At 42.5% G+C, this 27882-nt stretch overlaps 1 protein-coding gene across 4 annotated transcripts in view; it reads left to right on the top strand.

The window, feature by feature from the left end:
• The first annotated feature begins 1571 nt into the window (after positions 1-1571).
• SLCO5A1 (solute carrier organic anion transporter family member 5A1) overlaps positions 1572-27882 on the top strand; it is a 46002-nt gene continuing 19691 nt past the window's right edge. Inside the window, exons 1-5 of one of the 4 annotated variants that reach the window (XM_081952574.1) lie at positions 1572-1755; positions 3485-4958; positions 25077-25209; positions 26778-26998; positions 27620-27784. In XM_081952574.1, coding sequence (XP_081808700.1) covers positions 4004-4958; positions 25077-25209; positions 26778-26998; positions 27620-27784 — 1474 coding nt within the window. In that variant the 5' untranslated portion in view covers positions 1572-1755; positions 3485-4003. The other 3 variants (XM_081952577.1, XM_081952576.1, XM_081952575.1) reach the window with 3 other exon arrangements.

The raw sequence follows: 27882 nt of genomic DNA, 5'->3' as shown, positions 1-27882 counted from the left end.
TAAATAACAGGGATTTCCCAAAAAGCCACCTCAATGGCCTCATGTTTTTTAAAATGGTATCTATAGATTTGAGATTAAGATTACAGTAATTCTTCAAAAATTGTATTTAGGGTAGATTAGATTCCCTAAAAATGTATTCTAAAGATTTGACACCAGATCTCCTATGTTGGAGGTATAATAAATTGAGGTATAATAAATATAATATCCCGTATTATATGGACATGTGATTATTTAGCACCTTTTTTTTGAGATAATGTATTAATGTTTTTAATAGATTTATGATAACATGTTTAAATGTTAAAGATGCTAATGGAATAGGGGAGTATATACCAAATCTTTGAAATGTGCCTATTATCAGGAATGTAAGATTAAGAAATTGGAAAAGTGATATTATTCCAGATGTCAAACAATGGCTGTTGGAAATGTATATTTTATCTGTTTTGAAAAAGGTAATACAGATAGTCTTTGACTTACAACAGTTCATTTATTGACCATTCAAAGTTACAACGGCACTGAAAAAAGGAAGTGACCGTTTTCACACTTACAACCACTGCACCATCCCCAAGGACACATGATAAAAATTCAGATGCTTGGTTATTGGTTCATATTTATGACGGTTGCAGTCTCCTGGGGTCATGTTATCCACTTTTGTGACCTGACAAGCAAAGTCAACGGGGGAAGCCAGCTTCACTTAACAATTGTTTTACTAAAAGTGATTCACCTAATACCTGTGCAAGAAATGTCATAAAATTCACTTAGCCAGTTAGCAACAAAATTTTGGGGCTCAATTGTGGTTGTAAATCAAGGATTACCTATAGTCAAATATTAATCTTCTCAATCTATTAATCAAAAGAGCAGCAATATTTGTAACTATAGCAGAGATTCTGCAATATATTAAAAGGTAAAGGTAAAGGTTCCCCTCGCACATATGTGCTAGTCGTTCCCGACTCTAGAGGGAGGTGCTCATCTCTGTTTCAAAGCCGAAGAGCCAGCGCTGTCCGAAGACATCTCTGTGGTCATGTGGCCGGCATGACTAAATGCCAAAGGCGCACAGGACGCTGTTACCTTCCCACCAAAGGTGGTGCCTATTTTTCTACTTGCATTTTTACATGCTTTTGAACTGCTAGGTTGACAGAAGCTGGGACAAGTAACGGGAGGCGGTGCTAGGGATTCGAACCCCTGACCTTTCTGATCGACAAATTCGGCGTCTTACGTCATTGAGCCACAGCGTCCCTTGCAATATATTACAATGTATTATTTAATAGTAGTGAATTCGTTGGTAAACCAGGAACTATTTTTAAGTATAAAATATCCTTTTTTTCTCCATCTTTATAGTTTGCACTTTCATTTTTTTCTCCCACTTTTTTTTCTTTAAAATTAATGCTTGTTTTATTATTATTATTATTATTTTTAAAAACCATCCAGTGGCTTTGATCCGAAGCTGACGTACTGGATTTGAATTGCCATCCTCTGCATCCTGGGAACCTGACCCACCGGAAAGGCGCAGGTCGTTCCCTAAACGGTGCCTAGGGAGATTCAAGTGTCAAGGAGAGGTCGCGGGCACGGAGGAGGGAGAGACACAAGTCCGTGCGCGCGCAGGGATTAAGCTGGGGATTCCGCTCTTGTAACCGTCTTCCCGGGAGCTCGCGGGCGTCCTTCCTCGGAGAGCGGCAGGGGCAGGTGCCCAAAGAGCGAGAGAGCCAAGAGTAAAGTGAAGTGCGCCTGCGCCGCCCGTACGGCCTCGCTTTTGGAATGGTGGGAGCTCCACATTCAGTGGGATCTGGCCAGGCGGGCTCGCGTGTGAGGTGGGGGGGCGGGGGCGGCGGGTGTAACGTCGAGATCGTTATCTGCATCTGGGAACCAGCCAGCCGGAGCCGGCGGTGTGGCCGCTCGCCTCCCGCCCCGCTTCTAATGGGAGAACCTAGCTGAGTGTGAGTAAGTCGCAATTCCTCAGCAGCACCGAAGGCTGCCCGCCGGCTTGACATACTTTGCATGGCAATGATCCTTTTTATAAAAAAAATATTATTATTATTGCTCTTTGTATTATTATTATTACAAAACCTTCGTTTTTCCTGCCTTCTCCCGCCTCCCTTTGTGGGTCGTCCCTGAACTCTCAGTTCTGCCTTCCTCGGAAAAAAGCTTAAAGTTTTGGACTTCGGGCTGCCTCGGAGCGAGCCCAACCGACGAGGCAAGAGAACAAAGGGAAAACTGAGGCAGTTTCTGTCTCTCTGACGGTCGTTGCAGGAGCGGTTTCTCCGCCCCCCCCCCCGCGCGAGCCTTTAGATTTTTTTTTTTTAAGAGGCTGCAGTTCAGGGCAGAGGAAATCACGAAACTGATGGCGAGGATGGCGATAGAAGCTTATGGAAATAGAGGTCATCCGGGGTGCTTTTAAGGTTATGGCCGTAAGACTCCCTTCACTGCCAATGAAGTCGGTGGAATTTACTTCAGAGTAAGCGGGCTTGGGATTGGTCAGGAGGTCTTAAGCGCCCAGAGGATAAGATGTGTGCGCGCTGCGGGTGTATAAGCAGTTGTTATTATGGCAGAGCCGCTTCTTGTATGGGAAGCGGCGTTGTTCCGGCTGCTTGCATGCGGATGGAAGAGGTCGGCTTAATTGATTTTCCTCGCTTTCACTGGGTTTCCCAAGATGGTTTGGTTTAAATTTTTTTTAAAATTCCAGTGCTAGACAATGTCTTTACTCACAGCGCAGCAGATGTACAGGAATGTTGCTGTTTATTTAAGGGGGCTATTGGATCCTGGGCTATCTAAAACAAAACAAAACAAATAAGAAAATGTGAAATTGGCTTTTTGCAGTTCAGATCTGGTAGTCCTCTTTTTTTTTTTTTAGACAGGGTATACAAATGCTCATTTTCTTTTCTTAGGCAATTTCTTCTGTTCTGCATCCCCATTGTGCTGGAAGTAAATGTTAAAATGCATGTTCAAAATTGTATTTCTTTGTTTTGCGTGCAGTTCAGAAGCTCTTTGTTTTCACAGTTATTATTTTGTTCCCTGTTTTGGAGAGTTTCGTAAAACGCCAGGCTTTTGTATCTGGAACAAATTGTGACTTTGTGTTCAGAGAATCTGTTGTACTAATATTTATAACTGAATATTTATTCTGTCTTTTAATTTTAGCTGTTAAAAATAAAGCAATTCATATGTCAGGTTTTGCTCTAGAAGTAGTAGAAATAAATAAAAGATACTTATTGCTTGATGTTTGTATGTGTTAGATGTTATAAAAAATTGGGAAAAATGAAAAAAAAAACCTTTACCTAGTGTTGTCCTCAAATGTCTCCCTACTTTTTAATGTAGCAGAACAGATTATGCATTAATGTATATAAATGACATGCTTTTCAGAATATTAAAATTGATCCAGACTTAAACTGGGCTTAAACAATTAGGAGAGGGATTTTAATGGAGATCAGGGATTCCAGCCATTCTGTGTTTCTATTCTGAGGTGAGAGCCTGATTATAGTCTGTTCTTTTCTAGCCTCAGGGAGCAGCAGCTGGGAACTACTACTGTGAGAAGACAAAAGCAGCATGCTGATCTTCTGTGCTTGATTTCTCCCCCCCTCCCTCTGCATTGATAGACATGTCATCTGAATACGCGGAAACAGGAATAGTACATCTTCAGAATCTACAGTCTTATTGCCAATGATGCAGGCAGCCAAGGACCCTCATCTAGAATGGCAGGGCATCATTAGGAGCCATGTGGGAATGAGTCTGCTGAGGGGGAGTGGTTCAGTTCACTTTGTTTAAAGGTCAGCTGCTGGCAGAGGAGAGCAGTGTTAAGAAGTATGGAACTACAATAAAATCTGCTGGACATGTGCTCTCATGTGTTCATGTAACGGCGTTGAATTGTAGAGTTCCTTTTTTCCAGAGTGGCTTGGAGAGATCTGGAAAGCCATAGAGGATGATTGTTCTTGGGCTGAAAAAAGCATAAATTTGACCAAGGTCGTGCATATAACAGGAAATTAGTAATTCAGCCTAAACCAAGCTTGCTCTCAGCATGCTTTTATCAGGAATAATAAAGCACCAGCATCCAAACTCTCTTGGAGAGGAGCAACTAGAAAAGCAAGATAATAATTCTCGGTCCAAAAGCTTGCCAGTTCTGAATGGGTCTGTTCCGCAGATTAATACCACACAAAGTGCTCTCATCGCAGCCAAAAAGAACTTCTTACAGAGTTTGCAGGGGGGCTCTGATCAGAGGTGTGGCCTTGACCCCAATATATCAGCACCTCACAGTAATGCTACTGCTACTTCTTCCAAGACAGTGTTGTCTTTTACACCTTCCAGCTTTTCGAGAATGAGGAATTTCACTGAAAGAAATGATTGCAACAACTCTACTAGATTAAGTAATGGAGTGTCACCAGCTTCCACACTGCTAGTAATGCCTGGTAGAAAATATCTTGCTATAGTATTGACAGACTCTCGATTCTTTTTGATATGTATGTGTTTCCTGACTTTCATTCAGTCACTAATGGTCTCTGGTTACCTGAGTAGTGTTATCACTACCATTGAGAGACGATATAGCCTGAGAAGCTCTGAATCTGGGCTATTGGTCAGTTGCTTTGATATTGGCAGCCTTTTAGTAGTGGTCTTCATCAGTTATTTTGGTGGGCAAGGACGAAGGCCTCTGTGGCTTGCTGTTGGGGGGTTATTTATAGCTCTTGGGGCTGCTATATTTTCTTTACCTCATTTCATCTCTGCACCATATCAAATCCAGGAATTAAACTCCTCTGTTTCTAATGATGGCTTGTGTTTGACTGGAAATTATTCAACGAAAGGCCACCTGGAATCATCAGGCTGTCTGAAGAATTCACGTGGAAATGGCCACTCACTCTATGTAGCTTTCTTTATTTGTGCCCAAATTCTCATTGGAATGGGCTCCACACCTATCTACACTCTAGGACCAACCTACTTGGATGACAATGTCAAGAAAGAAAACTCATCACTCTATCTAGGTAAGATTTTTGTGTGATTATTTTGAAAGGAGGCCCACTTCATCTTTGAAGCTCCCAAACCAATGCAGCAGCTTTAAATGTATTTGAATGTTTAGATAGACAGACAGACATAGTAGCTAATATTTGCCAGAATAAAGACTTCAATAGCTGTTACTTAATCTTCTAAAAACTTTGTTCCACTATCTCTTATATTCTGTACTTTCTTCCATGTTGAAATACCTATGGAAATAATTGAAGTGATACTTATCTCTTTTATGAGGGAAATGGAATATGAAATTGTTTCCTTTCCAATGCATTATGTACTGTATTTTTCTGAGTAAGACACACATTTTTCCCTCAAAAAAGAGGCTGGAGATCTGGGTGCGTCTTATACACGGAATACAGCATTTTTTGCCTCACGAAACTCCGCCCCCTTCACCAAAATGGCCATGCATAGCTTTTAGAAGCCTTTCAGAGAGCTCCTGGGGACTGGGGAGGACAGAAATGAGTGCAAAACAGCCCGTTTCTTTCCCCCCAGCCTCCTAAGGACTATTCATGCCCTTTTTTTGGAAAAAAAAAATGGGCCCGTTTTCGTGAAAAATGGGATGTTTTTGGGAGGTCTGCAGAGTGCAAAACTTTTTTAAAAAATTTTCCTCTTCAAAACCTTGCTGTGTCTTATACTCCGGTGCGTCTTATACTCCGAAAAATATGGTATATGTTCTCTCTCATCCTTCCCGCCCTATGTGCGTATTATGTGTCTGTCTGTCTGTCTGTCTATATCTGTCTATCACATACACATGTGTATATATGTATGTGTATGTGTACATTCATTCATTCATTCATTCATTAAAATAAATGTTTAGGGCAATTTTATCATGTATTTTAACCTATATACACACAAACATAAAATTGCAATAGGAAAACAAGCAATAACAGATATTATGGTATCTGGTTAAAAAATCTGAGAGTGGTAATATAATTTCAAATATATTGTTGACACATAATTTACAATGTAAGTTGTATAATATCCATGAATTATGCCTAGTTTTTGAATTATGCTGAGTTTTAAAATACGGTGGGAAGATTTTTAGGTAGTTGCAAATCTTTTAAATAGTTCCTAATAAAAGTCCTGTTTGACTAGAATTTTGATCTTTTGAAGCCAGGAATATTAAAGATAGTTAAAAATGCTGTTGGTAAAGCTCTTTCTATCTGTGTCCCAGATGTCAACTATTGTATTGTAATAGTGCTACAAAGTAAATCTAGTCTTAAGAAGAAAATGTATTCATCAAATGTAAAACTACATCAGAAATTAACTTCTGAAATTTATTTTTGATATATGTATGTATTTTTTTTTCCTGAAGCATGGAAAACTATTCAGTGGATTTATTCCAGGAAAAATACTTACATTTCACATTGATAATCATTCGGTTAATTAGATCTGAAAGGTATTCATGTACGCATGGGCAATAAATTAAGCATTATAAACCAGTTTTTCTGACCTTCATGATCTCCTTCAGGAAATGCATGACCAGAATCTTTGTAATTCTTGTTTAGATATTTCATTTGATCAGACATTTTTTATATTACTGTAGTCACATTGGATTAAGCAATCAAACAAATAGTAACAATATTTATTAGAGTCAAATTTTTTCAATGTTATTTTAGTTTTTACTCTATATATCTAAAAGTCACTTAGAAAATTCTTGTCAAGTTCTCTATTTCCCCCCAGGGTCAACTAGAAATAGCTACCCAGTTTTTTAAAAAACTTGGAAATAGAGTGTAGTGTTAACTTTTCAAAACAGATGGTAAAACCACAGGACTTTCATTCCGCAATAATTGTTTATATCCATGCTATTGGTTAAATTACAAAATGCTTCAGAACGTAATGATCATAGCTTTAGCTACATAAAACCCTTCAGAATGGAATGCTTGAGTTCCTATGGTAATCTCCCCCCCCCACCCCCGAACTTTCCTTTTAAAAAATTGTAAAGGGTTACATTTATTTAAAAAAGAAAAATGTTTTGAACACTTTTTTTCTTAAGGGTACAAATGGAAGTCTAGGGTTTTTTTACACAAATGATGGGGAATAAAACCACCTATGCTTCCTCCTTTTCCCCTCCTGGTCAAATCTGTAGTTTCCATACCATTCTAATTTTTGATGTATTTAATGACCTGACACATTTTCCCCCAGAATGCACTTAGTTAAATTTTATGGCTTCCTTGGAAACATAAATATGATCCCCAACATTGGACAATACATCCTACCATTTGAAAAGTGTATTCTTAATGTCAGCTTCCTATTTTCATATAATACTCAATCCCATTGACTGACCAGATTTTAAGACTTTTTTGCGGTAGTCATTAAGTGAATCACCATGCTTGTTAAGAGAAACCGTGATTGGTAATTCAAGCAGATTCTAGGGATGTAATTTTGCAGAGAACTGGAAGTGCTGGTTTTCAGCAAAGCCATCGTAACATGGGTTTTATGAATGCAGGATGCTTCAGATGGCCATAAATATGGCCATGTTGCCAAGTGCCCAAAGTTGATCACGTGATATGGCTGACCATTGGAACTTCAAATCTGGGTTGAAAGTAACCCTAAGGTACGTCTGCAATAATTTCAAACAGTTGCTAAATGACTGGTTGTAAATCGAAGACTACCTTTAGTCTATAGTTTTTTAAAACTGCTTAACATTTAAAGGAAAACATCAAGGAGAGAGTTCCTGTTTCTACAGACTTGAGAAGGAGAACACTGCTCAGAGATCTGAGACTGGAAGAACATGGTTAGCCCCACTCAATATACCTTAAGCAAGAGAATAATCGGAATCCAGTCCATGACCTGACAGAATGGATAATTTGTAAACATTGTTTCCAATATCCTATCTAATGAATTGTCTGTACTCAGTTCAGTACCAAGCCTTCTATGCTCATCTGGTACCAGTTAGCTGGTGTTCCTTTATTCCCAAGTAAAGCCTTCTAACTTCACTGAAGAAAGTCCTGTTCATGATGGTTCTGCAAGACATTACTAATACTTTGGGATCAGGACAGATGGAACTACGTCAGACACTCAGAAGGGTTAGGAAGCATTTTAATTTAAGCTTTATTCACAGACCCAGTGATCTAGCTATGTTCATGGATTCTGCCACTGTTCATTACCATTTCCTTCTCCTTTAAAGTCTGGTGTGTATATAGTTTGTTAGGTGCTATCAAATTGAGCTCAGTTCTGGTAATTGTAAGGGCAGATGGTTGACATTTCATTCTATTTACAGTAATAATTAGTTGTTGTTAGTTGCGAAGTCGTGTCCGACCCATTGCAGCCCCATGGACAATGTTCCTCCAGGCCTTTTACTATCGTCTGGAGTCCATTCAAGCTCATGCCTACTGCTTCGGTGACTCCATCCAGCCACCTCGTTCTCTGTTGTCCCCTTCTTCTTTTGCCCTCAAGCTTTCCCAGCATTAGGCTCTTCTCCAGTGTGTCCTTCCTTCTCATTAGGTGGCCAGTATTTGAGTTTTTACAAGTCCTCAAATTTGTTTGATGGCATCCACTCAAGTTTATCTGTTGTCTTTCGCTTCCTATACAGTACTTCCCTCAGGCAAGAATAGTTGTTTTTAATTGTTATCTATTCACATCATCTGCTAGATTATGTGAGTTTCTTGCTAATTACCACCCAAGTGGTACTGTCAGTTTTTATTTCATTCAGGAGCAATTGCAGTTCATGGAACCCTCTCAGTAAATGTCTCCAATACATAATTAAAAAATGTGTCTCTTCTTTTTCTCACTGTGTTCATGTTTCTTTGCTGTATGTTACATTATCATTGTTTTAACCATTCTGATTTGTGTTGTCATAGATATGCCTTGATCCTTACTGTGTTTCATCATTACCATACTTTCAAGCATTAATCATTTTTTTTTACATCTGCAGCAGTTATTGTCCTGAGTCCAAAGAAAGAAAATCACCTATCATATTCATTTCTTCATTTCTCTTTTCCATTAATATAGTTAATCCTCTTTAGATAAGCAAGTTCAAGCTGTTTAATATTTCTGACTGTATCCTCTTCTAAAAAATATACTTGATAGTTATTCATCCTCTTGGTTGACTCACTTAACTGTATATCTGAACGAATCACCCTAGAAAAATGATGTGACATGTCCCCCTCCAGAGGTGCTACTCATGCCTGATACCCCAAACATTCCATTTGTCACATTTTTGTATGAGTAGAGGCAGTCCTCAATTCATTTAGTGACCGTTTGAAGTTATAACAGCACTGAAAAAAGTGAATTATGACCATTTTTCACACTTATGATCATTGCAGCATCCCCATGGTCACGTGATCACAATTCAGCCCCTTGGTAACTGACTCATATGTATGATGGTTGCAGGGGCTGGGGGTCATGTGATCACCTTTTGTAACCTGACAAGCAAAGGCAATGGGGAAGCCAGATTCACTTAATTGTGTTACTAACTTAACAGCTGCAGTGATTAATAATTGTGGCAAGAAAAGTCGTAAAATGAAGCAAAACTCACTTAACAAATGTCTCACTTAGCAACAGAAATTTTGGACTCAATTTTGGTAAGTTGAGGACTACCTGCATATGTTTTAGAGTCATAAACCAGGCTGAACTCTAAGAAAGAATGGGGGACCCGAAAGAACAAATTCATGAAGAAGGAATATCCACCAGGTTCTTTTGTTTTGATGTATATTGTAGCATCCTATAAATAGCATACCTTTACAACCCCCAGTAGTTTTTATTCAGATAAGAATCTCTGTCCTTAATTCTCAACATATCCCAAATATTGCTTGTGTCATAGTCTATTTTCTTCTCTCTTTTTTTGATCATTTTAATCATTTGTTTTGTTTTGCAAATAGGATTACTGAGATGGAAAATGCAGATAAAATGTAGCTGCTGTACATGTGTTTGTGCATATATATGTACAGTGACACACATACCGAAACATGTTTTTTCTGGACTTTTTTTACGATTCTTCCACATAGTACACAGAGATTAATAACTATAGCTAAAGGGCTGGCTATATGAAATTCAAGCTCCTAAAGTATAAAAAAGAGTTCAACCTTTGGATAACCCTTCTACTAATCCACATGAACTCTGCCTGCATTGGGAAAACAAATTAACATCAATACTGCAAAAATGACTTTCAGTTTTGGATGATTATGGATTTTTGCAAGAGGGATTTGTTTGTTTGTTTATAACATATTCTGCACAACTCCCAATTCTGTGAACACATCTAGGTGTTTCATAGATTAAAAGAGTATTAACAGGAGTGAGAAAAATTACCACAATCAATGAAAATAAAGAATAAAAGATAGCAAAGATGACAAAGCCATACAGAAATGAAAACGAACAGACCCATATAATCCAAAGGGGATTTCGGCCATCCTTGCCAAAGGCTTGGGCAAAAGCCAGAAACATTCCTCAGAACACCAGCAAGGGGGGATATTAGAGTTTATAGTTTTTATGCAGATTAAAGTAATCATTCTTTGCCCTCTAAAATCATAATTAACTATGCTTATTTTTTCATGTTGATACAGTCTGTGACCCCAGGAACACATTGGGACATATTAACAATGTAGACAGAATCATAAACTGATATTAGTTTTTAGGCTTTTGTTTCACTTAATGTAATTTATCATTTTCATGCAGCAATAATACTGTCTTTCTAACATTTAGTTTGAAGAGGATAAACCAGACAGTAGTTTAAGTTGAAGAGGATAACAGATAGTATAAATATTTAGCTTGAAGAAGATAAACAGACAGTAAGGTCAGTCTTTTCAAAAACTGGAAGGATAGCTGTGGGGCAGAGTAGCTGATGCCACAGTAAATTTGTTTGTAAGATGCCAAGGGACTTTTTGGTATTTTTTCTGAGATTGTCATTTTTCAACTTTAAGCAAGAAAATTGAATTAACAACCATACTGCAGTAGGGGCTATGATACTGCTATCACGTGTTGGTGTGTATGTATGTGTATTTTGGCATATATGTAGGGTTGTGCATGTAACATCTCTGCTGCTTTAGGTGCCAGTTTCTTCCTGGAACCAATTTGAAGTGTTGGTTATTACCTTTAAGGTTCTTCATGGTATGGGACAGGTTACGTGAGGAACTGTCATATTCCTATTTCATTGACCTGTCCCATCCGAAATTACAACTGGCAGGGTTCAGGAACAAAGCCTTTTGTACTGCTGCTCGCACTCTATGGAACATCTTGTCCCCAGAGATGAGGGACACCCCATGCTTTTTGCCTTTCAGAAAGGTGTCAAGAACTGGCTCGAGCAATTGGCATGGGGATCAAACAAGGTCACACAATCTTAGAGGTGGAGAGGTGGCTTATTGGCATACCTCCATCTTTTAAAACTCTTGTAATTTTTAATGTATTAATTTTATTTTAATTCTGTGGAGGTGCATCCATTTTAGTGCTTCTGCATCGGTTTCAAGGTTTGGGAGTTGCGGGCACCATGCGATAATGGTTCTTCTGTCTCAAGAACCAATTTCAGTTGCTGTTGACTGAAGGAAGGGAAGATCATTTATTCATTCATTCATTCAAAATTAATATGGTTGCCCATCTCCTTGCCATGGTTTTGTGTGCTTACATGGCCTCAACACCCCAACTATGAGGTATCTCAGGGTTACGTCTTGTTTAACATCTTCCCAAAGTCTGGAAGCTAATTGGGCCACTATCATTATCATTTCTTGCTCACTCCTTTAAGCTTATAGAGGCAGCAAGTGAGGAAAGCACATAGAAAAGAAGGAGGGCTTCACTAGCTGGGGTGGCTACTCACGGACAAACTCTTATATGTTGTTTGTCATTGAATGACAATTTTATTGCTGGGCTGACTGCTCTGGCTTCTTTCAGGACATCTTCTACTGTATAGACAGACATGACATGAAAGCACATCAGCTATAGCTGCTTTTAGCAAAGTGTTCCTTGTTCTTATTTTACCCTTGAACACCAGACATTTTAAAGTATTTTCAAACTATCTCCAGCTGGAAATTAAAGGAGTGAAATATGGGATATGTCTAGAAAAAAAGGATGTATGTTAACTCTGTTGCACACATATATTCAGACTTTATCATATTTGCCATACTTATTGTAATGCGGGCTGAAAGAGAGTGACTGTCTCAAGTTCACTCAGCCTCTAAAACAGTATTAGAACTCAGGCTTGCCAAATCAGTGCCCTAAACACTAATCAAAGTGATTCTCATAAAATCTAATAATCCTCAGTATAGCAATTGATGTGTACAGAATTTGGCAACTTTACTATTTGTTTCAGATTTGATATTTAGCCATCAGGAACATTATTAGAAGAGTCATGACTGAAAACATGAGGAACTCATCTGATTGAATTTGCTGAATAAAGCTGTTATACCTGTCTTCCAGGATCTTAGATACCATAATATCAAATCTAGTTAGCAAGAATGTTCTACTGTACTATGTGAAGCATGCAGAATGTCAGAAAACATAGTTGGCTAAAGTAAATGGTCGTCTGCTTAGATCAGCTGTACAGTAATTGGGAGCAAGATCTAGATTTCAGCCTTTTTGTAATTTAGATACCTCGTCTACAGAACCTCTTTCTGGTACCAAGATGTCCTGTAACCCTTGTTTAGAACATGATTTCACAATGAAACCTTTGTGAGCTGCTACCCAAAGAAGATGTGAGGGCTACAAATTCAAAAATATTTTTTTGTCTTAAGAGTTGCAGAGCAAATATGCTCAAATGCAGTTCAACTTATCTTGTTCTTCTCTTCTAAAAGAAGAGTTTACCTGGAAGGTGTCAAATAGCCCAGTGACAATAACCAATTGGGGTCTATTTCTTTGGTTGTAGGCAATAGGGGAAAATATTTCAATCCTTATTTATCCATTCCAGTGACAGATAATTGTAATTTTAGGCAAAAATTAACATTTCACCAGAAGGTTTTGGTGAGGGTTTTTTGGTAACAAAAAACCCCCAGTTTATTATTTTTGTTATTGCTTTAAAGTTGTGTAATCCTTTGGAAGCATGTTTCATTTATACTAATGTAAGCCTTCAAGTTTTAAAAATAGTCTTCCTGGCACCCAGTAAGAGATATTGATTTATAAGATCCAAATTTAGAACATAAGAAGATTTAAGATAATATTTATTTATTTATTTATTTATTTATTTATTTATTTATTATTTATTACTTGAACTTATTAGTCGCCCCCTCTCCCCACAGGGACTCGGGGCGACGTACAAAAGTATTATATAGCGTACAGAGGAGGTAAGAATAAATAAATAAGTTACAATACCTAAAAAAGTTAAAACCCCAGTGAAATTAACCCTTAAAAACTAAAATTACCAATTAAAAATGCCCTGGGCTGGAGAGATTGTAGTATTATGCCAGGTCAGCTAGTCGAAACAGGTAGGTTTTCAGCTTCATACGGAAGGAGCGAAGGTCGGTTGTTGTCCTGATGTCTGGGGGGAGGTCATTCCAAAGGGTGGGGCCCACTACAGAGAAGGCCCTACTCCTGGGCGTCGCCCTCTGGCACTCTCTGGAGGACGGCACCCGGAGTAGTCCCTCTCTGTGTGAGCGGACGGGTCGCAGGGATGTATGGGGCAGGATGCGATCCCGCAGGTAACTAGGCCCTGTGCCATGGAGCGCTTTGAAGGTGGTAACCAGCACCTTGAAGCGCACCCGGTAGGCCACAGGAAGCCAGTGCAGCTCGCGCAGGATGGGTGTTATATGGGAGAACCTCGATCTCCCCATAATTACCCGCGCGGCTGCATTCTGGACCAACTGCAGTCTCCGGGTGCACCTCAAGGGGAGCCCCATGTAGAAAGCGTTACAGTAGTCCAGGCGAGACGTCACCAGCGCGTGAGTGACTGCGCAAGGCCTCCCGGTCCAAAAGGGGCCGCAATTGGCGCACCAGGCGAACCAAAAAGGATATTAATCAACCAACAAACAATAGCAGTAAGGTGGACTTTTAACTTTCAGCTAGCAGTAGCCTATGCCTGGTTATAATAAAAAAGGTTACATCCTTATTGATCAGTGTAAGTTTGTGTTGTGGACCATCTTCCTGTCTTGATGATATGCTTACCAAAAGCTAAATATATTATTGCAAGTAGAAATACTCTCCTTACACAGTAAATGCTCTTTTCACTCCTGATATTCCACGTCTGAATTCCTCCCCTTACCACTCTCTCCACTCTCATTTTTTCCCTTTCTATAATACAAATAAATCTTTTTTTTTCCTTTTTGCCTAAAATCTCTTCTTTATTAGTGGCAGCAAATAGATGGTTTTAAAAAAGTTCAGTAAACCTGTAGACAAATATATGTGCTCTCTTTCCAATCTTTATTTGTACACTAAAAGTTGAATATCTCTCACGCTCGCTTTCACTTAATGGGAAGTGGTAGATACTGATATTGCTAGTAGGACGTTTTTAAAGAACATTTAGAATGTACCTACCTTCCAATAATTTTCATACAGTAAGAAATGGAGATGGCACCTGTTATTTTTATATATACTATACAATATTTCTTCTTACTGTAAAATTTTGTTACATAATGTCTGTTAGCCTAATTGCTGCTGCACATTGCAGTGTTATGTGTGGCAGATATAAAGTAAAGCTATATATTATTTAAGTGACTTATGTCTGAATCCTGATGTAAATGACTTTAAAACTCATTTTAAATTTTTAATTGTATAAACTGCTTGGAAAATATCTAATTTTATTAATTATTTTCCTCAATTCTGTTAGTTTTTCATGTCTTTTAAGTGGTATAATCTATCTCATGATTTAGGCTGAAAATTATCATTTTTTTCACCTACATGCTCATTTCCCCCAAAACATGTATAAGACTGGATTGTTATTGTATGTTAAGATTTTAATTACATTTCTTAATCCATATAAAAGCAATTAAAATCTAACATGCAATCATCCTAACAGATGGATTATACATTTATATATCAATTGTAGATAAATAATTACTTCATCAATGGCTATTTAAATTGACAATTTTACTTGAATTTTGTTCCTATTCTGAATAATTTGTATCTTATTCAATCACAATATATATGTTAATTAAAATGTGCTAATTACTCCTGGATTTAATTGATTGTAAATATTAATATTAATATTCCTGTAGACAAGGTATTGTTTATTTCTGAAATTATGAAACTTGAAATCTGGTTAATTTGTAATCTTTAAATTATGCAAAGTCAATATGATAGTGTTCTTTTGATATTACAAGGAAGTATAAGATGGAGAATGTACTATAAAACAGCAAGAGATTAGTATTTACAACATAGATTTACTCACTCAAACATACACTCCTGTACTTCTTTATTTAGGTCATGTTAATTATTCTACCTTGTCAATGGAATTCATTAGTAAGACATATCTTAATAACAAGTATATACAATATTAAATATTAAGTGTTCAATAAAATACATAATCAAATTCAGAGTAAATGGAGAAAATAATTTGTATTTAAAGATCAGAGCTATTGAGAATTTTTGAAAAGGTTAATTTGCTTTTCCAAATTAAAATGTTTTGAAAGGCAAAATATTACTAATAATACATAAATATAATCTCTCAATTTGAGTTTGGAAGTTGAATGCGGCTGTTCTTCACACTTATGATCATTGCAGCATCCGCATGGCCACATGATCAAAATTTGGATGTTTGGCAACTGCCTCATATTTATGATGGTTGCAGTCTCCTAGGGTCATGTAGTCACCTTTTGCAACCTTCTGCCAAGCAAAGTCAGTGGGAAAGTCAGATTGACTTAACAACCAGGTTACTGATTTAACCACAGTGATTCACTTAACTGTAGCAAGAAAGGTTGTAAAATGGGGCAAAACTCACTTAACAAATGACTCACTTAGCAATAGAAACTTTGGGCTCAATTATGGTCATACATTGAGGACTACCTGTATAGGGAGATTTCTTTACATAATGGATATTTACATGGTAGAATTTGCTGCCATTAGATTGGGAATGGTTAATTTTGACAGGTTAAAATGGACACTGGGTAAATTCATGATTAGGCTATTAATATCTGCCAGACTGGATATCTATTTACAGTTCTGCTATATTACAAGCCGCACATCTTTCTAAATTTGAAAGCTTTCAGAATGTATTTATTTGCCTTATATATCACAGAGAATGCTGGAGTAGATGGGCCAGTAGCAGAACTCTTTTAGGTACTGTTTCCAGCATTGATTGAAGACAGACCACTTTGCTCAAATCGTTCCTTTTTTCTTGACAAAATATGTGGTGTCATTTTTATGAACATTGTTTTACTGAAATTGTTTTACATTGTTTTATTTTATCCACTATATTAACAATGTGGTTTAGAAATATTTCAAAATTTACAGTCGTCACGCTTTCAAATACACATAATACACATACAGCACATTTGCTGTAAAAAACTAATGTCGAAACATAAAGCTAAATGATAAGACTGGAATAAACGTTGCTAGGAAGAAAAAGTGCAGCTTGAAGTTTAAACCAGAATGGTTGAGAGAGTTAGTAGAGACTGAACTGCCGACTTCGTCTAGAAAACAGTTAACAAAACTGGGCATTTTCCTGTACACCGCTTGGAGAGTCCAAGCAATGGGTTAATTCAGTCTGCTTGCCCTTAGGACTGAGGAACTATTTTTCCTTTAGCCACACCTCCTCCTGGTGTGCTCAATCCCCCAGAATTCTTTCTCAGTCAGCCCGTTTGGACGTAATTAGCTAGAGCTCTGAGCTGAATTAATCCTTTTTTGGCTTGGACTCTCTATTTGCGTTTTACTTCTATTTCCTAATATTTCCCCAACTTTGTGAGACGTTTCTATCCTCATCGCTGCACTTTTCTCCAGCAGAATTCACATTTGAAGGCCAGGAGGTAAGCTGGAAGGTGGTGGGGGGTGCCCCTCAGCCGATCCTCATGGGACGGCTTCGGAGGCCTGCCGCTTGTCGTTTAAAACGGCGCGGCTGCAGCGGCGAGGTTCCTGCGTACCCAGGCCACTCGTTTGTTATGTTAGTCGAAGTATTTTTCGTTCCCCGGCCTGCTAGAGGACCTCTGCCGTAGGGAGGAGTGGGCGATCGTCGCCATTCGAGGCGCGTTCGCTTCTCGCTATCCCTTAGCCCCACGCTGTTGCGGCGGCCATTTTAGGCGCGAAAAAAAGCGTGCCCAGCCATGGCCGCCATTTTGCATCAGCCTCGTTATCAGGAGACCGTTGGAGGTGGCAGGGCCTAGCAAGGGTTTCTCGGGCTGGGATCTCCACCTTTGTTTTTTTGCCTATTTTTGCGAGCGGTGCTGGTTCCTGGGCCATTCCAACGGTCATTATACCGGCTCAGGGAGGAGGCCTAAGTAAGCGCAGGCCAAGCTTTTTCTAGTCATTCTCCTCCCTGCTTCTCCTGCGGAGCCTTGCGCCTCGGCGCAGGCCCCAATCCTACCCCTGGGCCTCCGACTGGTATTAAGCATGGGATAATTTCATACGTATTGACTCAATTACTGTGCATATGGCAATTTTGACAAATCTTTTTGTTTTGTTCCCCTTGCAGCAACCAGTCTCTCTCTCTAACTTCTGCCTTGTCATAGCCTTGCTCCATCTTGTGTGGTCATTGACTATGGACCTGCCCAGTCCCCCTGATTCCCAAGATACTAGGCCGAGCCTCTCTCAGGCCCCTAGCAAGGGTTCCTCCTCATCGGGGAGTGGGGGTGCGGGCAAGAGTGGTGGGGGTGGCTCTGGGAGGCAGCGTTCCAGAACCCCTTCTGTGGCCGAGGCCAAGGATGCTGAAAGGCGCCAGCGGGCCCTTGACAAGCAGTTTGAGAAGGCCAGACGCCAGGCAGACAGGGAGCAGTCCCTCTCAGGAATCCCTCCCTCCCGGGAAGATCTCCAGATGGTCCTCGCCGAGGAGGTGGAGTCCCAGGACCTATCCCCAAATAGGTCATTTGCAGAGCCGGCCTCCCCGGCACCCTCTTGGGCCTGTGAGCAGGCCCCTCCCCCTGGGGATGCCAGTATAGACGATATGCAGGGTGAGGCTTCACCCCCCCTAGAGGAGGGCTTGGATCCTGATTCTGACTCTGAGGAGTTATCTCCCCGCATGCAGGAACTAATGGCCCGTGCCATTGCCAAGGGCATCACGGAGGCCATGAAATTTAAGAGTCCCGCTGCAGTGGCCCCTAGGGGTCCCAAACCCGATCAGACAGCTCCCCCTCCAAGCAAGCGTGCTCGCCATCCTTCCCTGGAATCCTCGGTGGTCAGGAGGTCTCTGCCATTGAGGACCCTGACCCAGAGGTGCTAGGTCTCTCGGACGACGAGGACCTTCCCCCTGAAGCGCCCGCCTTTGCGGGTCTGTTCAAGCCCAGCCTTTTCAAATCTGTCCTTCACAAGGTCAAGGCTGCCACCAGGGTGGGGATCAAGCCCAAACCGGCCGCGCCGGCGGAGGATGCCACTCCGGCTAATCCCAATGCGGTCATGTTTGATGTCCCAGCTCCCCAACAAGAGCTGGTTCCGGTTCCGGGGCTGTTCCTCGACCTAATCCAGCGCCAGTGGGCTCAACCAGCCACGCAGTCCTCTCCAAGTGGGGTAGATAGGAAGCTTTATACTATGGAGCCAGTGCTGGAGGACCTTCTGGCCCTTCCCACTGTCGACCCGCCCATCGCTGCACTCACCTCCAACTCCCCCCTACCGGCCGACCTCCTGGAAGGCCTTAAGGCGGAGGACAAGAAAGCGGAAAAGGCGTGCCACAAAACCCACCTGGCGGCTGCCTGGGCCATCAGGGCCTCTTCATCCGCCTCCTTTTTTAATAGGGCTTCTGTGATCTGGCTGCACGAGCTCCTAACCAAGCTCCCGGCGGGAGACGTCCGCCTCCACCAGGACGTGTCTAAAATAATCGCGGCCTCCCAATATGCCGCTGACGCATCCCTTAATGCCACTAAATTCGCCTCCAGGGCACTCGGCTCTAATATCACTTCTCGCCGGCTGATCTGGCTCCGACATTGGCAAGCGGACCAGAAAAACAAGTGGAAACTGGCTTCCGCCCCCTTTAAGGGGTCCAAATTATTTGGCGAGTCCCTGGATCCTCTCCTCATCAAGTCCAAGGACAAGAGGAAGATCCTCCCTTCCTTAAACAAGAAGCAGGAACGTAAGGCCGCTCCCTATTCTAGGAGGCAGTCCTTTCGTGCCTCCGAGCCTTCCACCTCCGCCTCTTCCTTCTCTCCCTCCAATAGGTCCTTCGGTCAGCAGGGCGACAGATCCCAGGACAGGGCGCCCTTTCGGGACAGAGGCAGGCAGCAGTTCGGCTTCCGCAAGTATAACCGCGGTGGGGCCTCCAACAGGCCGTTCCGTAAGTCAAAGTGACTGCCCGGGCTCGGCGCCCATCGGGGGTCGCCTCCAGCTGTTTGCCTCCCATTGGGTCCAGAACACCGAGGACGCTTGGGTTCTGCAGATAGTCAGGAAAGGCCTCTCCCTGGAGTTCCTGTCCCTCCCCCCCCGGACCTTCATCCGGTGCCCAGTCCCATCCTGCCCCCAAAAGAGGGAGCGTATGGACCAGGAAGTCAGACACCTCCTAGACATCAGGGCCGTGGAACCAGTTCCCCAGGGCGAAGAGGGGAGGGGGTTTTACTCCATCCTCTTCCTGGTGCCAAAGAACTCAGGGGGGTGGAGAGCCATCTTGGACCTCAAAAACCTCAACAGGCACATCGCCTACTGGAGGTTCAAGATGCAGTCACTGCAGACCATTCTGGCGGGGATTCGACAGGGAGATCTACTCACATCTATAGATCTCAAAGAGGCATACCTCCACATCCCCATCCGTCCTCAGCACAGGAAGTTCCTGCGCTTCTATTATGCGGGTCGCCACTTCCAGTACAAAGCTCTTCCATTCGGCCTCTCGTCCGCCCCTCGGACGTTTACCAAAGTGCTGGCGGTAGTGGCGGCCCAGCTAAGACGCAGGCCCATAAGGCTCCAGTGCTACCTGGACGACATCCTTATCCAGTCGTCGTCCAGGCAGCAGGCATTGCGGGATCTCCGAATCACTATGAGATCCCTCAAAAATCACGGCTTCACTCTAAACCTAGAGAAGAGCCATCTCACTCCAACAAACAGACTTGTACACCTGGGGGTGGTGATAGATACCAACTTGTGCAGGGTTTTCCTCTCCCAAGACAGGTTGGCCGGTCTAAGGTCCATGACCCACAAGGTGATGAGCTTGAGGCAGGCTCCAGTGGTCCTTCTGTCGCAGCTGCTGGGAAAAATGATCTCCTGCATTTCCATCGTGCCGTGGGCCCGCCTGCATTCCAGGGCGCTTCAGTGGCTGCTGCTGCCGCACCAGAGGGCATCCAGGAGCAACTCTCCCAGGCCGATTCGAGTTACGCCGGAAGTGAAGAGGTCTCTCCGCTGGTGGGTGTCTCCGGCCATCCTCAAGGGCCACCTATTCAAGGAGCCCGAGAGGTTAGTCATCACCACAGACGCCAGCCTCTCCGGCTGGGGAGCCCACATGGGTTCCCTGGTTGTCCAGGGCAAGTGGTCCCAAGTGGAAACCAGCTACAGCATCAACCTGCTGGAACTGAGAGCTGCTCGCCTGGCCCTGCGCCATTTCAGCCGGTCCATTCATCGTCAACATGTACTTTTGATGACGGACAATGTGGCCACCAAGGCCCACATCAACCGCCAGGGCGGCACCAGATCCAGAGCACTGATGAGAGAGGCGGAGTCCCTGGGCCGCTGGGCGGAGCGCCATCTGGAATCTCTCCGCTCTGGCCACATCTCCGGAGTGGACAACACACAGGCAGATTGGTTGAGCAGGACAACCATAGATCCTGCGGAGTGGAAACTGGACCCTCGCCTGTTCCACCAGATGTCCGACAGATTCGGAAAGCCGACCGTAGACCTGTTTGCGTCCAGGGACAACAAGCAGCTCGACCGATTCTACTCCCGGTTCTTCACCCCGGGGGCGGAGGGGACGGATGCACTGCGTTGCAAGTGGCCCCGCGAGCTACTGTATGCCTTCCCTCCCCTGCCTCTCCTTCCTCAATTCATCTCCAAGGTCATCGCAGAGGGAGCGGAAGTCCTCCTCGTGGCCCCGCACTGGCCCCGCAGGTTGTGGTTCGCCGACCTTGTCCACCTGTCGGTGTCTCCTCCGTGGCGTATCCCTCCGGACCAGTTCTCCCTCAGCTAGGGGGCCGTGGTTCATCCAGAGCCCCAGTGGCTCCAGTTGGCCGTCTGGCACTTGAGGGGGACCAACTGAAAGGCCAAGGCCTATCAGAGGAGGTAGTGAACACCATTCAGGCGGCGAGACGCCCTTCAACCACCAGGATTTATGATGCGTCCTGGGCCGCCTTCGCAAAGTGGTGTGAGGAGCTGCTCATCGAGCCGACGACCGCGCCTGTTTCCAGAGTCCTTGACTTTCTTCAAGCGGGACTCAACAAGGGCCTGGCCCCAAACACCCTTCGACGCCAAGTGGCGGCCTTGTCCACCGTCTGGTCGGGCGACCATCTTTTGCCTCTCAGCAAAATCCCGAAGGTGCGCCTCTTCCTCAAGGGCGCCTCTAACCTTCGCCCTCCCACCGTTCATCGCTACCCCACTTGGCAGCTGTCCGTGGTCCTGCGGGCCCTCTCCAGCCCTCCATTCGAACCTCTACGCACTACTTCTCTTCGATTCCTGACGCTGAAGACGGCCTTCTTGGTTGCCATCACGTCAGCTCGCCGGATTTCGGAACTGGCGGCTCTTTCTGTTCGCCAGGACCTGTGCGTCATCCACCCTGACAGGGTCATTTTGAGACTGGACCCGACCTTTAATCCAAAGTAAACTCATGGTTCCATAGAGTGCAAGACATTGTGTTGCCAAATTTTTGTCCTCATCCGTCGCATCCCAGAGAGCGATCCTGGCACAATCTTGATGTCAGGAGGGCCCTGAAGGTCTACATTGCTCGTACTGCGGAATTCAGGAAGTCAGAGGCTCTTTTCCTCTCCTTCCAGCCTGGTTCCCTAGGGAAGAAGGTCTCTTCCTCCACGATTGGCAGGTGGCTTCGTGCTTGCATTGCGACAGCCTATGAAAGTCAATCCAAGGCCGTTCCTCGCGGCATCACTGCACACTCCACACGAAGTGCTGTTACCTCCGCGGCCTGGGCCACCCAGGCCTCGATCCTGGACATCTGCAGGGCCGCTACGTGGTCCTCTCCTTCTCCTTTTGTGCGACACTATAAATTGGACATTTTCGCCTCGGCTGAGGCGTCCTTCGGCAGGCGTGTGCTCCAGGCGGTTGTGTCAGAGACCGAATCCCGGGAGCCTTCTTCTGCCCACCCAGATGGACAATAACTTGGGTATGTCCCATTGCTTGGACTCTCCAAGCGGTGTACAGGAAAATGACCATTGGCTTACCTGAAGGGTCCTTTTCTGTACACCGCGGGAGAGTCCAACCCACCCTGGCTCTCAAGGCCGGGATTCGGGTTCTTCGTGTCAACAGTACATCATCTTGGACGCTTCGCTCCGTCCGCACGAACTGACTCTTTCTAAGAATTCTGGGGGATTGAGCACACCAGGAGGAGGTGTGGCTAAAGGAAAAATAGTTTCTCAGTCCTAAGGGCAAGCAGACTGAATTAACCCATTGCTTGGACTCTCCCGCGGTGTACAGAAAAGGACCCTTCAGGTAAGCCAATGGTCAACATCTTCACTTATCGTGAAAGTAGTAACGACATTGTTTGCCAGATATGCCAAGAAGCTTATCTGGCAGCACATTCACCACTGGAAAACAATGGAACAATTGGAAAATTGATTATTTGAAGTGTCATATCAATCAGAAGATTCACCTGGATTCGGTCACTAAACTATGATGCCAGAAATCTGGAGGGCTGCAGAGGCTACTGATTGAAAGTGCAGAAGACAGAGCGAACAGAAAAGAAATTTCACTGCGAAGAAATGCCAGTGCTGATTAAGTCAAAGTTTTGATTGATAATGTGTTGCTGGCCGTAAACATGAATGTGTTGATATTATCAGTCAAAGTCATACATGACCACATAGGGAAGTATGTGTCCATTCTGGAGAGCTGGCGCAGCAAGAATTATGGCTTTGAGTTCGTGGAGTGCATCAACACAGTTTTTCAGAAAGAAGTCACCCGTGATCTATGTAATGCCAATTGTCATACTCTTATTGCCGATGAAAGCACCAATGTATCAGTCACCAAAATATTGATTTTGTATGCGAAATTCCGCCCGTCTAATGCCGCGATTTATAAGACCGTGTTTGTAGAAATTTTACAGTTGCCAACGTGCGACAGCACAGCAATCACAGCAGCCATAAAAGAGTTCTATGCTACGAACAACATTGACGTTCAAAAGATGGTCATGTTTACATCAGACGGTGCATCTGTGATGCTGGGTAAGAATAATGGTGTGGCTGCTCAGCTTCGTTGATATGCATCCTATTTGCTTGAACAGCACTTTGGCACATTGAGAAGACTTGGGGATTGATGACACATGTAAGCACGTCTCACTGATGAAGAACATCGAGACTTTACTACGAAGTGTCTACACTCTGTTCTGCCGCTCTTCTGTGAAGAAAATGGCATTTGCAGAACTAGCAGAAGTTCTTGAGTGTGAATCAGTAGCCTTCAGACGGTTGAATAAAATACGATGGCTTTCCAGACATTTTGCATTGCGAGCATTGATGAGAAACTTTACAGTTTTGGTTGAATACTGTAAAGAGCAAGCAGAAACACACTGTGACCCAGTCCGCAAATATTATTACAGAAAGTTGACGGATCCACAGGTTCATGCTGCTTTGATCGTGTTTGACGATGCTTACGAATTAGCCGAGTTGAACAAGCTGTTGCAAAGAAGCAACCTCACACCAATCGAAGCCGTTCAGTTTGTGAAGGCCAGAATAACCAAGCTTCGCCTGCAGTATTTAAGCGAAATGGCTTACTGGAATGACGAAGCTCGCGAATATATGCAGAGCAACCCAGACATTGACACGGCTCCCATACTCAGATTTATTGAACATTTGTGCTTGCATCTTGACAGTCGTTTTCCAGACAACGAGCTGACAGATTGGAATATATTCAAAACTGCTGCTCTGTCGAATGTGATCTCTTTTAATTTTGGGGAAACTGAGATTGCAACTGGTTGGAAAATACCAACATTTCTTTGAAGATTTGGATGAAGTCAGTATCACATCAGCTGTACAGTCACAGTATTGTGACTTCAGATTTCTGATGTCGGAGAAATTCAAGACTGGATTAATGCACTCATTCGATGATCTAGTTCAGTTTGTACTAAGAGAGCAACAGTTTGGATTGCTGTCATGTCTGCTGGACATTTGCGCAACATTCCAAGCGTCAAGCACCAATTGCGAGCAAGGTTTCAGCCTGATGAATGCCATCAAGACCAAAGCTCGCAATCGGCTGCAAACTGAGCACTTGGATATGCTGATGCGAATCCAATCTTACCAGACTTTAGCGGCGCAGATTGATCTTGACAAAGTGTACTCGGAATGGTCGTTAAAGAAAGACAGACATGAGAAACTGTAAGATGAGACAGACTTTCAGTGAATAACAGTGTACATTACCGTAAACACTATGCAAGTATTTTAATATTGCAGACTTGCAGTATTATAAGTGATACTGATATTATATAGCACTTTTAATTAAGCGGGTACCTTGAATAAACATAACTTTGAGTTTCAAATAACACTGATTTCGTTGTTGTCTTGGGTGACATCTGTGAAAAAAATTCAGGTGCTCAGGCATGAAAATGTGCCGCTCAAACTATACTTTTCCGCGCACATTGAAAAAACATTGTCCACAACTGTAGCAGGATCCCAGGATATAACATTGATTTAAGCAACCTCACCTCCAAAGCAACTCTTGTTTTTGAATCTTAAATGTTCCACTGCACAGTTTTTATTCTCTTATGTTTAATTTAAAGAGGGAAGATTTACCATAAACTCTGGTTTTTATTAATAGGCTGGAACATACTTTGCCAAAACCTTTTTATCTCATACACAGAGAATATAGGGAAAAGACAGAAATTGCAGAAAAAAGAATAAATAGCTGTGATTGATGTACAAAAGCCCAGGAAAGCACTTAGTCTCCTGCCCTTTTATTCTTGAAAATGGTTAAATTACCATAGCATATTGTTTGATGTGTTTTGGATATTCTTTTCTCTTTTACAGCTATCATGTATGTAATGGGAGCGCTTGGTCCTGCAGCAGGATATTTATTAGGCGGAGTTCTTATTGGGTTTTATGTACATCCTACAAGTACTATTCAGATTGACCAAAGTGACCCACGGTTCATTGGTAACTGGTAAGCTGCAACCATGTGGGGGTTTTATGTGGAAGATAGCAATAATGTTTAACATTTGATCAGTAATATTTAACATCTGGTCATGTATTCTTTGATCCTGTATGCTGTGTTTTGAATAGCTGTAGCCAAAGGGAAATGTATAGATTGTTCAAATGCTGCAAATTTTACAATTATTTACTTATCATTCTATTTCTATATTCTGGAAATATTTAAACTAAAAAAGTTACCCTATTAAAAAGTAATAATAATGGAGCTGATGTGTTTCCACCTGGCATTTTTTAAATGTATATGTTTCCAATTCTTTGTGCATATTTCTGGCACAGCTTGCCAACATTCTAGAACAGTGATGGCGAACCTTTTTTGGCTCGCGTGCCACAAGTGGGGGAAGCGAGGGGGGTCGAGTGCGGGCGTGCCGCACCCATAATGCAATGCGTGACCACCCCAGTGTGCATGCGCGCAAAATGCACGACCCCCCCATTTTTACATGTTTTTTTTGCCCTCCCCAGGCTCCAGGGGCTTTATAGGAGCCTGGGGAGGGCGAAAAGAGCCTCCCCCGACCCCCCGGAGGCCCTCCGGAGGCTTCAGGGACTGTCCAGAGGCTTCCCTGACGCCTTCGGAGCGCTTAAAACTACCCTCCGAGCAAACCGGAAGTGACTTCCGGGTTGCTCTGAGGGTCGTTTTAAGTGCTCCGAAGGCAATCAGGGAAGCCTCGGACGGTCCCTGAAGCCTTCGGAACGCTTAAAACGACCCTCCGAGCAACCGGGAAGTCACTTCCGGTTTGCTCGGAGGGTGGTTTTAAGCGTTCCCAAGGCTTCAGGGACGGTCCCTGAAGCATCCCGGGGGGTGGGGGAGGCTCTTTTCGCCCTCCCCAGGCTCCTATAAAGCCTCTGGAGCCTGGGGAAGGCGAAAAATAGCTTTTAAAAAGGTGAACTGGCGTGCCCTGACAAATGGCTCCGCGTGCCACTTGTGGCACGCGTGCCATAGGTTCGCCATCACGGTTCTAGAAGGTGAATAGAGTAGGAGTAGGAATAGGAATAGAATAGAACAGAATGTCCTTTTCACTTTGAATGGTTGCTATACAATTGGTCATTAAGCAAAGATCATATGATGCTTAAACTGTTTTGGATGCAGCTTTTGTGATCTTCAAATCACTTATATGGTAATTGTTTTATGGGACAAACAATAACACCAAGTGTACATTTCTGCTTCCTATTATAGAGGGTTTGCTTTTGTGTGTATATAGCAATAGCACTTAGACTTTTATACCTCTTTACAGCCCTCTCTAAGCGGTTTACAGAATCAGCATATTGCCCTCAACAATCTGGGTCCTCATTTTACCGACCTTGGAAGGATGGAAGGCTGAATCCGCTTTGAGCCGGTCAGGATCAAACTGCTGAACTTCTGGCAGCCGGCAGTCAGCAGAAGTAGCCTGCAGTCATGCAATCTAACCACTGCACTATTACTGCTCATATATGTTTGCTTATAGGCAGTGGTATCTATTATTGTATTGCTTGATGTAATAAATGTGACTCTATTTATAAATGTTATTTCTTACCTTTTGTTTTTAGGTGGAGTGGATTCCTCATTTGTGCTAGTGTGATGCTTCTTGTTATACTTCCAATGTTTGCTTTTCCTAAAAAACTCCCACCTCGACACAAGAAAAAGAAGAAAAAGATGCGCTCTGATGTTTCAGGTGATGATGATGATATAGTGAAAGAAAAAGTGAATTGTAAAAATGAGCTAGAGCCAGAAATTTCTACATCAATGGACTTTGGAAAGAATGTTAAAGGTAAAAAAAATTCCTGTTTGAAAAAAATCAAATTAAGATGAAATTTAAATTCATAGAATTATTATTTGTTGTTGAAAACAGATACAAAAATATATTTATTTATTTAGAAGTAGCACTAAAGTAGAAGACTTTGGTTCAATTGGTTCTACATTAGTTGCAGAGTAAATTGTTTCACTCAAAAAATCAGTATTGAGCCCCTTCAAGCCTAATCGGGCAGCCTGTAATCCATAAACAGCCTTTATCAAGCTTGAACAGCTTGCTAAAGCTATGTAAATCCTATCTATTATTTTCCTGCTGTTATCAGCATTATGAAAAATAGATTTTGGCTAGGGATGCTGGACAAAAAGAAGAGGTTGAATACATGTACCAATATTAATTTTTACTAAAATAATATCCCAGTTTGGTGAAGCTGTATATGCTGAAGGTGATGAATGAAGGGTTAGGGTTAGAAGGTAGAATTACAGTGCTCATGCACTGTTCATAAATCATAGTTTTATGTATCCAGTGGAATTCTTGACAAGGCAACCACTCAATAAATGATACCCTGATTGTTCTTTGTCTCCCATCCATTCTGACAACATTTAGGTATATTTCTTTTATTTCTTTTTGTCTTTTTTATAGAACTTCCAAGAGCAGCTTTCAGGATCTTAAGCAACATGACTTTCCTTTTTGTGAGTTTGTCATATACAGCTGAATGTGCCATTGTTACTGCTTTTATTACCTTTATTCCAAAGTTCATTGAGTCACAGTTTGGTATCCCAGCTTCCAGTGCCAGCATCTACACTGGTAAGATATTGCTGTAAATAAATCTTTTAAGGATTACTTTCCTCAGCTTATAAAAAGAAAGTTAATGGAAAATAATCAGGATTCTGTTCTTAATTGTT

The sequence above is a fragment of the Natrix helvetica genome (assembly GCF_964273705.1).
Source record: "Natrix helvetica genome assembly, chromosome: 4".
In the NCBI taxonomy this organism is placed as follows: Eukaryota; Metazoa; Chordata; class Lepidosauria; order Squamata; family Natricidae; genus Natrix; species Natrix helvetica.
The sequence above is the reverse complement of the archived record's forward strand: the minus strand, read 5'-3'. Positions and strand labels throughout refer to the sequence as shown.